At 40.2% G+C, this 17,586-nt stretch overlaps 1 protein-coding gene across 2 annotated transcripts; it reads left to right on the top strand.

The window, feature by feature from the left end:
- Positions 1–1,507: 1,507 nt before the first annotated feature.
- Positions 1,508–14,761, top strand: AMMECR1L (AMMECR1 like). 2 transcript variants are annotated; one of them, XM_035894974.1, is made up of 6 exons: positions 1,512–2,223; positions 7,574–7,684; positions 8,167–8,281; positions 8,951–9,041; positions 10,033–10,129; positions 11,347–14,761. In XM_035894974.1, exons 1-6 carry the CDS (start codon positions 1,817–1,819, stop codon positions 11,456–11,458), a joined length of 933 nt encoding a protein of 310 aa, XP_035750867.1. In that variant the 5' UTR covers positions 1,512–1,816; the 3' UTR covers positions 11,459–14,761. The 2 variants fall into 2 exon arrangements, 1 of the variants encoding a protein (XP_035750867.1); XR_004842100.1 differs by lacking the exon at positions 11,347–14,761 and having other exon boundaries at positions 1,508–2,223; positions 8,951–9,587; positions 10,033–10,118.
- The last annotated feature ends 2,825 nt before the right edge of the window (positions 14,762–17,586 follow it).

The following is a 17,586-nucleotide window of genomic DNA, read 5'->3' as shown; positions in this document are numbered from 1 at the left end:
GGCCCGCTGCAGAGGCTGGGAGAGTGATAAATAGAGAAGACGACCTCTTTTCTGCCCCCTGCCACGTCTTCAATTTAAAATGAAGAGTTATGGTTTCAAACAAATTATTTTGCCCCTGAAACGCAGCTACCCTTCAACCGTAACTCAGAAAGGCACATCTATCCCAGCAGCTTCACTGAGCCGTAGAAGCGTAACTTCCAGTGGGCACTGAAGAAAATTACATGTTTACTTTGTCAAAGTTATATTTCTCTTCCCCCCCCCCCGCTTTTTTTTTTTTTTTTTTTTTGCAAGGTAGAGATCAAAGGAAAGAGGATAATTTTCTTTAGGTCTTGTAAATTGTTCCTTATGCAGATGATCTTTCTGAAACCTCGAGTTGAGGATTCCCAAGCAGAGTAAGCGCTGCAGGTGTACGTGTTTTGTGTGGAGAGGCACGTCTCTCAACATGTCTCACACCAGTTCTGGTTCCGTTGGGGATCGTATGACTCTTACAATGGCTGATGAAACTTCGCAGATAAAGTTTACATTGTTTGCGTGTGCAGAGAAGGAAGGGAGTTGTCACACCATGAATTTCGGTGCACGTCACAACCCCACTGTTTTGTGTGCATGCTGTCAGTTCAGCCATCAGTTAAATACTCAGAAGAGTTGGAGGGATGCTCTGGTGGTTGAAGTATCTTGGTTCTCACAGGAGCCAAGTGTGACTTCCAGTTCTCTGCGGTGTTCTCTGTGACTTCATGCCTGTGCTTTTAGTCCCATTTGACAGGTGGGGAACTGTGTTTCCATCTGTTTGTTTAGTGATGATGGTGTTACACTTAAGTTCCTACCATCGACATGTGGTCCTTGCTGATCATCTTTGTTCATTTTTACCTGCATAGCTTTCCTCCCTGTATTTGTACCACCCTTTCTTGTCATGCAAGAGCTAGCATTCTTCTTTGCAAGCAAAACACTGTTCCGGGTTTTTTTTTATACCGTATCTGTTTCCTGCCATTACCCATTCCCTCTGTCAGGCTGTGCTCAGTCCTCAGCTCTTCCTCTCCTGCATTTGCTGACCGTAAACCCTACGTGTTTACTTGTGACCACTACTGATTTACTTAAGCCTAGAAAGACAATGCAGATTCTAGTTCTTGGGGTCAGGAAAATAGTCTGTTGTTTAGAAAATGGTGTCTCAATGGCTTGTAGCTTCTCTTTGTGTCTTGCTTAGGCTAGCGCTAAATCAAGGGCAGCACCCTGGGGAGTCCAAGCCCGAAGGTGTCATTTGAAGCTATTGTCACTCTCCTGTTGAGACTGGGGAAGGGAAATGCGCTTGTGGTTTCTCAGTAGCTTGTTTGCCATTGGTGCAGGCATTGACCAAGGGTGAACGGGTGATCTGGAAAAGTAGTGGATGGGGTATATCTGTAGTCCAAAGTATTTTTGTCTTTTTTTTTTTTTTTTTTTTCCTGTTCTCCCACAGTTTCGTTCCCTTTAGGGGAAGGCTGGTTGTGGTTTTTGTGCAATGAGCTGCCTGTTACAGGGTTCAGTACACCTGACCGATAACTTTAAAAGTGTGATTTCACGCATGTTGTGTACACGCTCTTTCAGTTTATGTGTAAAAACACCAATTCTGCTGGCTAAACTGGTTTTAGTTTTGTACTTAGTTGCGCATCACGAGGGCTTTCTTCCTCTTTTTGTTGCAAAAGCAAACCTTTCTGACACCTTAGCAGAAGCAAGGAAGCAGCCATTGGTCTTTCACCTCTAACTGGTTTGTGTGTTGCTTTTTTTTTTCTTCATCCCCTCCTTGCCAGGGTTCTGCAGTGCTCCAGACAGCAAGTTTTGAAGCAGGATGGGAAAAAGACGCTGTGTTCCTCCACTTGAGCCCAAGCTGGCAGCTGGCTGCTGTGGGGTGAAGAAGCCCAAATTGTCTGGGAGTGGAACGCACAGTCATGGGAATCAGGCCACAACTGTACCAGGCTCCAGTTCAGGTCCTCTTCAGAACCACCAGCATACAGATGGGAATAATGGAAGGGAGAACGTATCTGACTTGACTTTGGGCCCAGGAAATTCCCCGATTACTCGAATGAATCCCACTTCAGGAGCTCTGAGCCCACTTACTCGGCCCAATGGAACTGCCAACAGCACCAAGAACCTGGTGGTGACAGCAGAGATGTGCTGCTACTGCTTCGATGTACTCTACTGTCATCTCTATGGTTTCCCTCAGCCACGACTTCCTCGATTTACCAATGACCCCTAGTGAGTAAATCCATGTGTGGGAGGAAAGCTGAGAAACCAGCATTCAGAGCTGTGGTTGGGTTGGGGAAGGATGAAGGGTTTCCGTTGGAAAATGGGAAAACTGGTGTGCAGGGAGGATGGGGGGGTATTCTGCTGCTTGCTTTGTCTGCCAGAAACAAAAAACAATGCACCCTAAGTGCACCAAAGAGTACAAATATTCTGTTATGTTTGTCAGTGGAGAGGAGCTTTGCAGAGTAGCCTTCAAGGGAGAACATGCTTAGCTCTACAGAAAGAGCGCTAGGCAAAATATGAGGAAGTGTGGTGCTTCTTCAGCTCAGTCTGATGATGTGTTGCATGAGACGTTGCATATCAAGGAGTGCAAACCCACTTTGCAAGAACGTTCTGTTAAAGTTTGCTCCCTTCTTTGTAAATAGATTCCTCTGCAAAAAAAAACTTAACTGCACTGTGCCTCCCATAAAATTGTACTAAAAGAGTGAGTGAAACTGGAATTAGAGTTTTCAGAAAAGAGTAAAATAATATCATTAATTGGAAGAGGATCTTGCTTCTCATGTCAGGCGCTACCTTGGTGAAGGGACAACAGGAGACTTTCTTACGGGAAGCAAGTGGAAGGAAATAAAGAAGTTGAAGCAAGTTCCCGGCTCGTCCTGAAACAAGTGCTGAGCTGGTGAGAATTGGAGAAGGACGCTCACAAGGGTGTTCAGTTGTCCAAGTTAATGGGTTTAGCAGGGAGGGGAACCAAGAATTTGCCAGTTGTGGAGCTGAAAAACTGTGTTACAGAGATAGTGCTAGTTGGGCAATATGGGGAGAAATGGAGAGTTAACTTTCAAGGATGATACCAAGGTTAAGAAGAAAGGTGTCTGAGAAGAAGTGAGGAGGAGTATTTATGAAGGTATTTCGCTTTGGTGAGGTTTAGCTAATGTTTATCTGAAGGTCGAACGCGTAGGTGTGGAAATGTTAATGTTGTTAAAAAGATCAGTGAAAGAATTATATGGGAAAGATCAATGACAGATAAACCTTCTGACACTCCTCCAGGGGCCACCTCCAGAACAATAGATAAAATAAAAAGTTGTTGACATCCTTAAGTTAATGAATTTTAAATTGATGTAAAGGAGCGATGGCTTAAACAGGTCAAGGACTTTTGCTGTGTATGGAATGTCTCCCCACCTTATTGGCTGTCAGTATAGATGTAGGTTGTGCATCCATGCAGTTATTATCCGAGAAGGATTATGGATACATGTTCTGAATGCTACCGCGGACTAAGCTGTTTAATATTGTAAATACAAGTGAATGGAGAAATACTCTGGACTAGAATATAGAATAGTTCCAGGGACTCCCCAAACTAAAATATTTCTGTCATTGTTTTTCATATCTAAACTGAGTAGGCTCCTTTTAGAAAGTGATACATTAGTCTGCTTATTATTTTTTCACTTGAAATGCAAAGGGGTTTTTGTTGTTCTGTTCTTAAGTCAATAAGAGAGATTATTTTATACAGATTCATTATTTTGGCATTAAAGGAGATTTCTAGCTGGATTTTGTTGCTGTTCTGTTGACTAGTTGCAAAAAGGGTGTTCTTTCAGGAATCTCAGCTGTTTGAATTTTATGCCCAAATTTGAAAAGTAAAAAATGGTTCACTGGGCCTTTCTGTGCTGATAATTAAAAAGTCTTTTAGATCAGCACTCTAAAGCAAAGCCAGCTCTTCTCTTTTCTTCCCCTCCAGGCAAATGCCTATCTGAATTTTCTTGTGTGTCAGCATTTATGCTGTTGCTTTGAGCAAATAGTTGTGTGTACCCCAGGGAAAAGCATGGGGTTTGCTCTCTTGTAGAGCAGCACACAGGGATGATCTGTCACACTGGAGACAGTAATGTAATGAACTTCACACCAAATGTTATCAAATGTAAGAGTAAGCAACGTGAACGTACATAAATAATTTGCATTGTTGTCCTTTGTAACATAATTAATGTCGATGTAAGAGATCTTTGAACAAAAAAAGGTATATACCAGAAGTCTCTCTGGACAGACAGAAAAGAGAGTGTTGATAGAAGGAATAGAAAGATGCACAGGTTTGTCACGACCTATTTCTCAGAAAACAGATCTTTTAAATTGGTGCTGAACCCTAAAGTAAAGATAGTAGTCATGAAGGTCAGGATTCTGCGTAAACAGGGTAATAACATGAAAGTTACAGGGTTATGACTGGAAAACTACCATGCATTCCAGTTACCAGCTTGAGAGGATATGTGTATGAATAACAATCTTGATGGGAATTATGGAGCTGGTAGATACCTATGGAGTAAGGGAACCTTACGTATGTGTTAGCAGCAAGGTTCACAAATCAACGTAGAGAAGGTGGCATTGCGAAACTCATAGTTATGTCTGAATTAACTTGGTCAATGATGAAAATACCCCCTTTGTTGTTCAGGTTACTGAAAAAATGGCAACTTTGAACCTGTATAGCATGCCAATAGTTAACTAACTTCTTCCGCTTTTGTACTTCAGTCTTTGATTTTTTTAATAGTAGGTATTACAAATGGGTACTAAAGCTACACCATGCAAGTTGCCAGTTGCCATGCAAGACAAATAATAACATACTTGCATCATAAAATCTGTACTGTAACAGGTTTTTTCCTAGTACAAGCTAAATTCTGATTTGAACAAACTGTATTTTGCTACTTTAAAATTCCCTTTGTAGTTGCAGTTGGAGAACCTAGTTTTTAGTTGCTGAAACTTCCCTCCCCTCAGCCTAGCCAACTTTCATCAAACACACCTAAGTAGGATGTTGTGGCTGGGGGAGAAATTGTTTGCTATAATCTGCTCAAGATATGACCGCAAAGTATTGGTAAGTGCTCTTGGGTGAAGGTGGGCAAAAGGTGGTTGTGACTTTCCTCGGTACGTCTGGGAAATGCACTTTTCAGGGAGGGTCTGTGGAACAATTGGCTTATTGTCATCAGCTGCACCTGCAATTTGCTAAGTGCCTCTATTCTTCAGATATAGAAACAATGTCTTCTCTACAGCAAGAAACTTTGTAATAGTGAAATTTTATATACTTGTACAAAACTTTTTTTTTTATGCCTTGGTTGTTATCACCACAGTGAAAAATTGTTGAAAATGTGCTTTAAGATTTTCTGAAACATGACAGCCTTCTGAATGTAATTATCTTGTCCTTTCTGGTAATATCTCTTCTATTATAGATGCAGAAAGCTGTGACTCAGCTCAGTGGAAACATTTTTTTTTTTTTTTTTTGGAAGGGGAAAGAGGTGAATTGGAAATGTGAACCTGTAATTTGAATCCAAGAAGAGAAGGAACTTACTTAGATTTGTATTCTGTCAGTGATACTTTTCATTTTCTCCCTTCCCTTTTCTGTTTGGGGCGAGTGTCACATGGGCTGAGTAATGGTTTCAAAACTTTAATTAGATTAAGATAAATTTCTACTCAGCTTTTGACAGTAGTGTTTTTCGGAAAACTCCTTTGTAAGTTTAGTATCTTTTTTTTTTTTTGGTAAGCTTTCTGATGCATTTTCTTATGCTCTATTTCTGTTTTCTGTTTCAACATACGGTAGCTAGATGGAATTGTAGAGGAATGATATCCCGCAAGTGCCTTGAAGTGGACTAGAACAGTAAATCCTCTGTCTTGGTCAAGCACCAATCAGGTGGCTGATGGTTGTGGAAGAATATTTCCGCTTCCGCTGTGGGTGAAGTACTTCACAATTATCACTTAAAGGCTATTTGCTATTTTGGGTAGTACTCCTGCCATTGGTCACAGCTGGTAACTAGTTCCTGAATGATGGATTTATGCTGTGATAGAGGTTTTAATTCCATTGTTGTTCTGAGGAGCATCACCTGATCTGAGGGCATTGCTATATCACTATAGTTTAAATTATGTTCTAATTACTTAGACATAAGAAGCTCTGTTGTCTATATTTGAGAAATCATTCACACTCCACGCCGGTTTTGTTGTCTGAACAGAATCCCTTCATATTTTCTGTAATGCCTGCTGCCAAAATATATTGCTTACAAGAGCTTCAAGAGTTTGAGGAAAATAAGTGTCTGTGCTCTGATGTAGAATCAGTTATTCTGTTTTCATGTTTTAGAACACTTGCCAATGTTTGTTTAATTTCAGAAAATTATTTTCTTAACACTGCATGTTTTCTATCATGTTACTTGTCTTTTAAAGTTCAATAGAAATCCATAGACTGATGTGTGGAATCACTAATGACTAACTTTCTCATTTATGCCTGGGTTCAAAGTGACCACATCTTGTATTCAGTACTATGTAATCTGAAAAAGTAAGATCAATCATCCTGTTTTTATAATTAGATCAGCATCGTGAGTTGCCTTGCAGAATTTTCCGGATGTTTGGACATTCTTGTGTGGCTGCAGCCATCATTGTCCTTTCTTTACTGTTTCTCTCTACAGCTGTTTGCAACTTCAGTCATTTCTGTAGAAGTGAACTTTTTGCATTTAATATTCACAGTTGTTTTCACTTGTTTACCTCTTAATAGAGCTCTTCTGAATATGTTGTTCTAAACTTCTTGCTTTTAGGGGCTTAATCATGTCTTTTAGTTTAGCAGATTGAAATGAGCCTGCTGAATTTGAGAATCTACTGTTAGGCCTGTAAATTCATGATAGCAGACAGGAAAGGGAAAATCTGTGTGATGTTTGAGTAGGAACAATATAGCGATTTAGGTATGTGTTCAACAGGAGAGAATCTGTAAAAATAAAACATGTAAGGTAAGCAAAAGACATGAACATAAACTGAGCACTAGGGATGGACCCAGAAATCAGATCCTGATGGAAATAACAGGGCAAAAAAACCCTAGGCTTGGTTTCTATCCCTTTTTTTTTTTATCCCTTGCTTTCAAAGAAAAGCTTTTATCACTAACCTGAATTATAGATGGTTTGTAGAATGCTTGGGGGGTCTTTCAGGTTCAGTGGTACGATAAATAAGTAATCTTATTTGCTTCACCTATATTAATTTTGATATGGGTTGTCATGTAAACTAGTGGATGCTGCAGAGCGAGGCCATTACTCACAGAGGTAATCAGTGGGGTCAAATAACCATATCACTCATTGGAAGACAGTGCAGAGCCTGGCCAGGAAGATGTGGGTGGAGAGCTCACAGAATGTTGGTGGAGAGAAAGGCAGATGCCGAAAAGGTGGGGAGAGATGCTGGGGTTTGCATTTTGGGGGGGGGGGGGGGGGGGGGGTTTTTTTGCTATTTAACATGCCCGTTGGGGTTTATTAGAGGGAGAGAAAGCAAGTGCAGGCATATGTGCTCTTTTACAACTTGTTGGTCTCCCCTCAGCAACCAAATATCTCTAGACGCTGGAGTATTTCTCTTTTTTTTGCCCTTTCAGTCCACTCTTTGTGACGTGGAAGACGGGGCGAGACAAGCGGCTTCGTGGCTGCATCGGGACCTTTTCAGCCATGAATCTTCACTCAGGACTCAGGGAATACACATTAACCAGGTAATTATTTTGAAAATGAAATAAATCTGAAACTAGTTTATTTTGCTGAAGATCTGTAAGGATTCAAGGTTAAGATTGTGCATCAACATAGTTCCATTTAATATGCTTCACAATAAAATAAACCTGAGAATTGTGTGTTAGGGTGAAGTAATATATCAGGATTTAGTGGCACGTCTTTGCAACGGGTGAATTTAGGTTGCCGTTTTAAGGCTGACATCAAATCTGTCGTGCATGCTAACAGTTTTGACATCTTACGTAGCGTGTAATTTCTCTCCAGCTGCAGTAGGTGGAGAACAGCATCAGGAAGCTTGCACTAGTGTTTGCATATTACAGTTCATTAGATTAGGAAGAGATGCAAATTACTTTCTGCAGTAGCAAAGAGAAACATGTTTCACGGAGGCATAATCAAAAAGGGAATAACTGAGCATCTGACATTTTAGTTCAGTGCTTGTATTAGGCAATATATCTTCTCTTTCCTTTAGTGCACTTAAGGACAGCCGATTTCCCCCCCTGACCCGCGAGGAGCTGCCCAAACTCTTCTGCTCTGTCTCCCTCCTCACTAACTTTGAGGATGCCAGTGACTACTTGGACTGGGAGGTGAGAACAGGTGCATTTGGAATTCTGCATCACTCTCTCGTTCCGTTCAGGTTCGGGTTAGTACATGGTGATGTGTCTCCTTCATTACAGGGGTGTATGGGCACTGAAACTGGGAATGGGGCTGGAAGACTAGAAGGGAGGATGAGGATGGGCTAGCAGTATGCTTTTGGGCTTTGACCTAATAGGAGATGGGTGTAAATAGTATTTTGATGCTGTGAATAGCAACTGGGAACAAAAACTAGTTAAGGCCGATGGTATTAATCATGTTTAGGACCTTGTACATGGACCTTGTGCATTTAGTTAGAGAAAGATTAAATAGACTTTGTGGTTGGGCTATTTTAGGCATGACTCTCGTGTAGAGATCTTGTCTTTCTTGCCCAACATAAGAGATGAAAAACTGTTAGACTGCTGACAAGACTTCAGGGGAAGTGTCAGGGAGACTGGTTAGGCTCCTCTGGGAAAGGTGGCAGAGGTCCTTTATGTTGCCAAGAGAGCTACTTTTGAGACCTGCCTGACAAGGACAGAGAGTGGGGAAGAGAATGTCCTTATCCAGGCAAAAGCCAGACTGGCCAGAGAGAGAGAGATACACAGTGTTGTGGGAATGGCAACTCGATCATGGACTCGGTGCTACCAAACACTTCTTACTTGGCTATTCATTTCCATCTATAGGTTGGGATCCATGGGATCAGAATAGAGTTCATCAATGAGAAAGGTGTCAAACGCACAGCCACGTATTTACCTGAGGTTGCTAAGGAACAAGGTGGGTTTGAGATGGCAGCCAAACATGTCAACACATTGTGTCACGGAACTGGGTAACACAAATCTATGGATTTTGGGTTTGGATTGCAATGCTGTCCTTGTAGTAGTGCCGTGGAGCCACCAGGCTTAATCTAGATAACTGACACCTGATACAGCTGCTGCTGGGTTTTCATCTGGCCTTTCTCTCATCCCACATCTGTGCACAGCTGTATCTTAGTATAAAAATGTTTTAGGGCTTAAGAAATAGAGGATCTCAAAGTATGGATCTTCCAGCTTCATTCAGCATTGCATCTTTCCTCTTCTATGTTTCTCCACCAACTAGGATAACTGCAGGCTGCACAGCACCAACAGGAGAGTCCCTTTCCTCCTCATTCTTGCTAAAGTAGCATCCTCCAGATGAGGGCAGGAAACAGGGCCCCTCTGGAGCACACTTCCCACTCAAATATAGTAGCGGTCACCATGGTAACTGCTCAAAATATTGCCTCCTTTCCTCCACCTAGCAGAGTGGAGTGGTCGCATCCTCCTGGCTCTGGGGCAAAAGACTAAGGTAGGAATTTTAACTCTGATCTCTCACATAGCAGTGCACTGTGCTATCACTAGAGCATCAGGTTGATCCCAATTTGTCTGTGTAAAGAGCTAAGTATTATTTTAAGGCATAGAGAGCTAAACTTGAGCGGCAAGTGATAAAACAGTTTGGGGTCCCTGCAACAGGAGCAAGGCACAGACCTTTGTAAGACGAGAGGCTGTACTACGGAAAATGGAGTTACTGTTTTATAGACCATTGCAGTTCCAATATGAGTTACAAGGGGTTGGCATGTGCAGATAGTGTGCATGCATAAGACTGTGTATGTCCAGTTCCACACTGGTATTTCTAAAGATCAAAGTTTCCTGTTTAGTTGTTTGCTTTTCTAGAGGCCTTTTAATGCATCTCTTATATTTTTGAAACATCTTTTTTATATTGAAAAATTTCCCTTGCTTCCATTTTTCAATAGACTGGGATCAGATCCAGACCATAGACTCCTTACTCAGGAAAGGTGGCTTTAAGGCTCCTATTACCAATGATTTTAGGAAAACGATTAAACTCACCAGGTAAGTCAATATATTTGTCATCTTTCAATTTTCCTTTACAGTGTTTTGTGGGTAATTTAAAGTATTTGTGCTTGATGTAAGTCTTCATACCTCTTTCAGATGAGAGATGCAGTCTGAAAGACAAAATCATAAATGCCATGTGTTAGGCATATAATGTATATGGAATGAAGTGTGATGTGTTTGGTCCATGCAGGATCGAAGTTAGCATTTTCTAAGAGAAGTTTTAATATTATCATCCACATGAAAGATCAAAAGAAGCAGAACCTCTGAAAGTTAAAAAGGCTGATTTTTCTCTGTCTTTACAATGGACATCCTGTTCTCGGTGTGCTCATCTGTGGATGGTGTAGCTATTTGGAGGTGACAGCCGTCTTAAAACCAAACCACACTCAAATTTGGCTGGTTTTCAGAATTTGCTTGCTTTTCTATACCCGCAGCTGTCCTATTGGTTTCAGCTCCCTTTATGTTAGTAAAAATTGGGACATTCTGGTTTTGTACAGAAACTCTAATTTATCAGGTCGTTCCTTACCTCTGGAGAAATGAGGTGGCTATGTAGGTTTTTTTTAACAGGAGAGGACAGGATGAAATTTTTCATTAAAATCTGGTGTAACATGGACGTAGTGCAATTCACAACCACTTTGAAGTTCCCTGTTGTGTAGCATGCTTTAGAAGCACCTGGAAATCTCTGACCTCCCAGAAGGGACTTCACGTTTTGTGAATTCTGATTGTACAATGTGGGCTAAGTCACATATATGCTATAATAAACCTCTCTTTACACAACTCTCTATCATTTTCTTTCACTACCCTTTCAAATGTGAAGATAACCGCAAAAGTAAATAATAATGAAATACTGGTTATTTAGTCTGTGAAACTGAGTCTTCTTCCAGAAAACTTTTCATGCCCTTTATTTTTCTACAGCAAGTGGATAAAAAGAATACAAACTGATTGTTTCCTGTGTGCTACTTCAGGAGTCCCCTTGATTATGATTGCCTTGAATACAGCTCAAATTTTGGTACACTGACGCTAATTCAGGCTCAGATGGGTTATTCAGACTACTGCACGAGGCAATATCAGACAAAGCAGTTTTTGAACTTAATGGGTTCCTCTTGGTCCTTACTGGCTGTTAGCTAAAAGGTGATCTGGGATGAATGTTTTTACGTCTAGTCCCTTCATATTGCATAATCTGTTTACATTATTTTTTTCTTACGCTGTTCCCATAGGTACCGCAGTGAGAAGGTGACAATCAGTTATGCAGAATACATGGCTTCCCGTCAGCATTGTTTCCAGAATGGCACTCTTCATGCCCCTCCCCTCTACAATCATTACTCCTGACACACGGCTGCATGACCAGTCCCACTCCCCAGTTGCTGCCAACGGCTACGACATCATTGGGGCAGATGCCTCCTCTTCCTGGTCCAGTTACTTCTATTACTGCACCATTTTATGATGCTAGCTTCCGTTGCCAAGTCTGCCTTCCAGCTGACCTGGGGGGAGGATGAGAGCATGACAGAACTTCAGGGGCCCAAGCCTTATCTCAGCCTTCCCTCCGAACGGGGGTTCAGTTGGATTGGGGCTCCATGCCTATGAATTGTCGTGAGGTGCAGAAGACCTCTAGGAGCGAAAGTGCCACTTCGGACCGATCCGTTCTTGTGTATTACCAACACTCCGGAAACTTGAGCTGTTCGTTATGAAAGCCCCCCAGATCAAGTAGGAGCATTCCCCTGGCAGCCTGGGCAACGGAGTCCAACAAAACATTTTTTAGGTTCTTTTTAATTTTTTTTAACCTCTGGTATCTGTTGTATACAGAGAGCTGACTGCAGTCCCCACCCATCACAGGCGGACATTATGATATTGGGGAGGGTTGAACATCTGGATAGCACCCCATCCTCACGGACAGAAAACACTTAAAGATGTGAAAAACCTTTGGATGGTATTGTGGATGAATCCATTATTTAAATAAACTCTAGAAGGCTTTAATTATCAGATCCTACTGTAAGTTGGATTCTCTAGAAGTCTTTTTGGTTTACAGTTTTCTGGGTTTCAGACAGTGCTTTGTAATGTAGCCTGCTATGAAATAGAATGCTGTTAATGCCTGTAAGAGAGCAACGTGGCACATGCTGTGTATGCGAAGGACGAGGTACTTGAGTGTCCCTGGACGGTTTTCTCTGTTACGACTAAGTTTTGTGTCCAAACGTTTGTAACGGAGCCTGATTGGATTAGGGATGGGGAGGGATTTGCAGGGCATTGACTGTAGTCATACAAGTGAGACTAGTGACTGAAATTTATTTAACTTAAGCTAACAGTCTCGGGGACCTTCCTTTTGATAGGACAGCCACTTTCTCTGGTGTGACTATCGATCTTGAGAACTGTGAGTATTCCAGTTTATAGCAGGCCTATGGAATAGAGCTATCTAGTTTCACCGGTGAGTTGTTATCTTACACAGTTCAGTCATTACCACATCAAGGCAATGAGTGGTGAGACCTGTGTTACCCAAACTGTGTGAAACTCATGTGCATTCTGTATTTCTTCTCCCATCATTGCTGATTACAAGAAATGCTCTCATCTAAGAGGAAGAAAAGTCATCCAGTTGTTATTCTGCAGCATCACTGAGGGATGTCATAAACTCTAAATTATGACACTCTCTCAGTGAGGTCACTGGACTTCAAAATATAGTTTTAGTTCTTGTTTTGTTTTCAAAGTTTCTGGAGCATCAACAATGATCAGGAAAGAAAATACAAGTGCATAGCAGAGTAATGGCTATTTGGTTGCATATATCTTTAAAGTGTGGTAATGATGGCTTTTAAAATTGGCTGGTGTTTCAAGCCTGAAATTCTCTCCTGGCATGGGAATAGGGCTGGTAGAAAGCTCAAAACTGCATGCTGCTGCTCCTTCTGGTCCTAGAGAAGCAAACAGAATTGTGCAGTTTTGCTTCATGTCGGTGCAACGTTCTCCTGCTGGAGGAGAAAGACATGAGGGAAAGGAGGGGGTCCTATTCTGGATAACAGTGCAATATCGACCCAGCTTTCCGCCTGTACTGGGTCATTCTTATAAATTGCCACTTTTCCCTTGTGATGTTGTTGAAAAGCAATTGAAGATTAAGGGATTGTTTCATGATTTCCTGCTGCTGAGAATAAATCGGTCTTGTTACAAACTCGAGTGGTTTGTAATTACTCTCCCAGGTGCCGTGTAGTGATGGGGGAGGGTGGGGTCAGCTCTGGACATACCATTCACCTTTCAGCTGTCAAACAGTATGATACATAGGGCTACACTCATTACTGTTCAAGTGTTCTATGTTAGAATTTAATTTCTAAAAGGTTTAAAAAAAGCAAAAAAAATGGTGCTAAAACTTCACCCCTGAGCACGCTCAGTGAGACTGGTCATGCAGGCATATAGTGCCAGGCTTTTCAACAATACTGTTTCTTTTTCAAATGTTTGCCCTGTTCTGTGTCTTCAACGGTGTATAGTGTTTTCCTGATTTCATTTTATTTGACTAGGGGATGACTAAGGGGTGGGGTGGGGAGGGTTAGCTGTCATTTTTAAAGAACAGAATTTTAGGATTGAGTGACTTGGTTGGTTTAAGGCTGACGTGGGCTAAATGGTTTGGGACTGGGGAAGCCTTATCTTCTCCCACTTCCATTTCCCCACTCAGTCTGTTTAAAACAAAACAAAACAAAAATGCCTCTAAATATGTACTGTGTTCTTGTCTTGTTGCAGTGAGAAGGGAAGCTAGCAAATCAGAATTGCTGGTCTGCTGCCTAAGAAACAGGCCCTCTCAGCTTTAGTCCCGTAAGGGTCCAGCTATAAAATCAGTTGAAAAGTGTGTCAGTGGTTCACTTAGCTCCGAAAAATGTATGGCAAGGACAGGTGGTCTCAGGAAATAACCCCATTTCTAGATCATTACGTGGCAGCTATGCATAAGGATGAAAGAGGTGAACTAGAAACAATGTATTTTGAGTTGCCTCAAGATGGAGGCAACCAAAATCGATGACCAATTCATGTAGGAATTTCTTCATGGTTACTTGGCTGTGACAGCGGGTTGGAACTACTCCTCAAAGAAACTGTTACCTGGTTTGATCTGGATTTAACTCATCCTTAGAAGCAAGTGCCTTTTGGTCTAGAAGGGCTTATTCTCATGACAACCACAACTGAGAAATAATCTCACTGCAATTACGAATTGTCTTTGTTTTACAGTAACTACAGGAGAATGTCTTTGATCACTGGAGTCTGTCAGTGTTGGAATGTTTCCACTGTGAGGTTCTTAATTTTTTTTTTTTTCATAATGTTCAACAGTCGATCTCAACTGAGGCCATTTCAGTTTGGGAAAGTTTTATGGTCAAAATATCACATATCTACAATTTATCAGAACAAAAAAAAAAATTTGTAAGAAAATCTAAGAGTTCATTTTAACCTTTGCACAGAATAATTTGTTTTCATAGTACATTAACAAACATCTGCAATCTTCACTGACTATTAGTGCTGTTTTCTGTTTGTATTCTGGAAACTACATGTTGTTTTGTTGGGTTTTTTTGGTTAATTTATTTCCTTAAAGCAGGAGACCTCTTTTGACCTTCAGTGCAGAGATGTCAGACCAATTCTTTGTATTACACTTGGTTGCCTCCTACCTATATAATAACTTCTGAGTGTAAATAATTGAACTCTATCCTCTAATGAAGTATTGTAGAGAATAAATCATAATGGATAAAGATTATTTGTACTGTCCTCTTTATATGGTTTCTCACAGCCTTTATGGGGGATAAAAGGAATCTTTCTCATCGGGAAAGATGAACTATGTACTACATGTACAAATACCAAACCTCTATATTACATTAAATGTTCAGTACCAGGGAGGTTGCCAGAATGGGATGACAGCTGTCTGGAAGCACAGAAATAGTCAAGAAAGGTTCACTAGAAGAAAGCAAAGAAAAAATAGTAAGGAAATTAAAAACAAATATTAAATATATTTCATTCATAATGGCATAACAAAGTGTCTTTGTGTCCTGAAATGTTTGCTTGACAGTAACTCTCTCTGAGTTGTCATGATGGTGAAATATATGAATCACATACATGCAGAATTCTATATCATACTGAAAATCCTGAATTTGTAAATCTGGCTTAAACTACCAAAATCGTTCTTCATTTTTTTGTCTTTTAAAATGAACTAATGAAAAGAGGTTATCTGTATGTCACAAGTTGTAGTCTTCAGGTGATCTAAAAATGTTATTTCAGGAAAAAGAAATGTCCATCCTTTTAGATTCTTACTTAAATATTTTAACGTTTGCTTTGGGCAGGATCAATTGATTTGTATCCTAGTTCTGATGCACATGCCTCTGGCTTATATTGTTTTTCCATACACTGTCAGGTTATTGCTTATTTCTTATTTATAGCAGACATATAGTTAAAGATCCAACATTTCCTGTTTGTGGTTCTTGGGAAGGGCAGCCCTGGATATTGGTGAAGAGGTGTAAGACCCCCCCCAAAACCCCAGCCAAACCAAGGGGGAGGGTAGTTTTGACTTAAATATGCCTGGGAAGCTCATTGACTTCAGTGCAACTGCAAAGCAAAAAAACTATTTTCAGAAAATATGCTACTGGTGTGACTAAAGCTACAAAGTAAATCCCCTGTGCCATGTGAGGAGCGGGATGAGGAGGACTCTGTGGCCAACATGATTTCCTCAAGGTGACTCGTAAATTCTGAAGTCAAATGTAAAAGTAGCATCCACTGTTGTCATGTGCCCAGCTAAGTTATCAAGTATATTCTCTCAGCTGCTTTGTTGGCTAGAAAACAGTGACTTATTTGTGTATTTTTATGGCATATGTTTTTCCTTACTTGATTTTTTTTTTTTTTTTTTTTGGTTTCACATTGAATCAGTCAGACACAAAATCTTGGTCAGGTGTCTTTCACCAGAGGTTCTTCCACGCGTGTTGCTTTCTGTCACTGCCGTAACACTCAGCAGCTCACAATGAAGATGAGGCCAGGTAGAAGGGTGTACATGTATGACTGCACGCTGAAATAGTTTAATCCAGACCAAATATACACCAGGATAATTCTCTAGAAAACACTTTCTTCTTTTTTTACTTCTGTTTGAAATAAGAAATGAAATGAATTAGTCATTTATCACTCACTTCCTTCAAAAATAAATTACAGAAAGGTTAGGAGAAATCTCTAAAAGATACTTCAAAAGAATAATACTTGAGCATTTTTATTCTAACTGCCCCCCACATTTTATTTTTGGACAAAATTTATAAGCTACCTAAGCATGACTGAGAAATGCCACTTCTTGAGGATAAAAATTAAAAACCAGAACACTTTCCCATGTGACTCAATAAATTAGTATTTATACTAACCTAAGTATTATGAGGATTGCTCTCAAACTGAATTGCAGTACAAGGAGCAGTACGATAGAAAAGTTCCTAAACTGGTTTTGCTGCCATCTGGGAAAAGATGACCCGTGAACATGTTTAACGATCACTCCCGAAACACACAAAGCCCAGAAGACTATTGTTACAGTGTTCCTTAAAACAAGTACATAACTCTACAAATTGACCAATATCCAGATTATTGAACCATAGTTTTTTTCCTTTTTTAGACTCAGCTAGACTACTCTTATAATTAGATGAATTCTGACTTAAATTATGTATTATACAACCAGTTGATAGTATGTTTAGATGTCGTTATGTATGTAGTTAAAAACTTAACAGATCATGGAGAGAGCCAGTTTTGTATTTAGAGGCTTATTATCACTTTATTACTGGGTATTACTATAACTTTATATTGCTTCACATGTTCATTACGGTTCTAGATATATATTTTTAAATGGAGTAAAAATAAAGGTTAAATGGTATGAAAACCTAAACTTGAAGAGTTATACTTTAAGAACACAGACAAAAAAGCATGAGAGTCTTGTGCAATAATGGCTATTATGGCAGATGGTGTTATGAGCAGGTGATGTTTTATCCAGAAGGATTTGGACCTATTCCTATAACGTGCTAGAAATGTTCATGATAATGAAACGAGATTAAGGTCTCAATATCCTAATCTTACCACTTTTAATCCATCAAAAACTTCACTTTTTTTTTTTTTTTACATTGGGGGTTTTGACACTCCATGCAAAATACATAATTACTGCTAGAAAGCTTAAACCTGCTAAGAGGATAACATTTATTCTGCTGGCAATTTAGAAGGAAAGCATATCACAAAGTATGGTTATACTGATAATAGAACATCCTTGTTATTAGTTCTTCCTACATTTTATTACACAGAGGTATTTAGCTAAGCTTTCTTTAAGATCTGTGTCAGTGCACTTAGTTGTTACTGGGTCTGTTTTTAAATTATGGCAATGTTGAAATTACCATAGTAGGGCTGTCTAACAACCCACTATCTGGTATCACGTCTCCAGCAAGGGTTAATACTTTTTGCCCTGGAATATGGAATACTAGAGGCTCTGTTTGTGATAAATTAGA

This window comes from Egretta garzetta, unplaced genomic scaffold, assembly GCF_000687185.1.
Source record: "Egretta garzetta isolate BGI_Z169 unplaced genomic scaffold, ASM68718v1 scaffold775, whole genome shotgun sequence".
Taxonomy (NCBI): Eukaryota; Metazoa; Chordata; class Aves; order Pelecaniformes; family Ardeidae; genus Egretta; species Egretta garzetta.
Note: the sequence above shows the minus strand (reverse complement) of the source record. Positions and strands in the feature narration are given on the sequence as shown.

Excerpts from the sequence above, each read along its gene's own strand:
- AMMECR1L (XM_035894974.1), top strand. The coding sequence starts at position 1,817 with ATGGGAAAAAGACGCTGTGTTCCTCCACTTGAGCCCAAGCTGGCAGCT. Across the intron at positions 7,685-8,166 it reads AGGGAATACACATTAACCAG|TGCACTTAAGGACAGCCGAT; the intron begins GTAATTATTTTG and ends TCTTTCCTTTAG. Across the intron at positions 9,042-10,032 it reads TGAGGTTGCTAAGGAACAAG|ACTGGGATCAGATCCAGACC; the intron begins GTGGGTTTGAGA and ends ATTTTTCAATAG.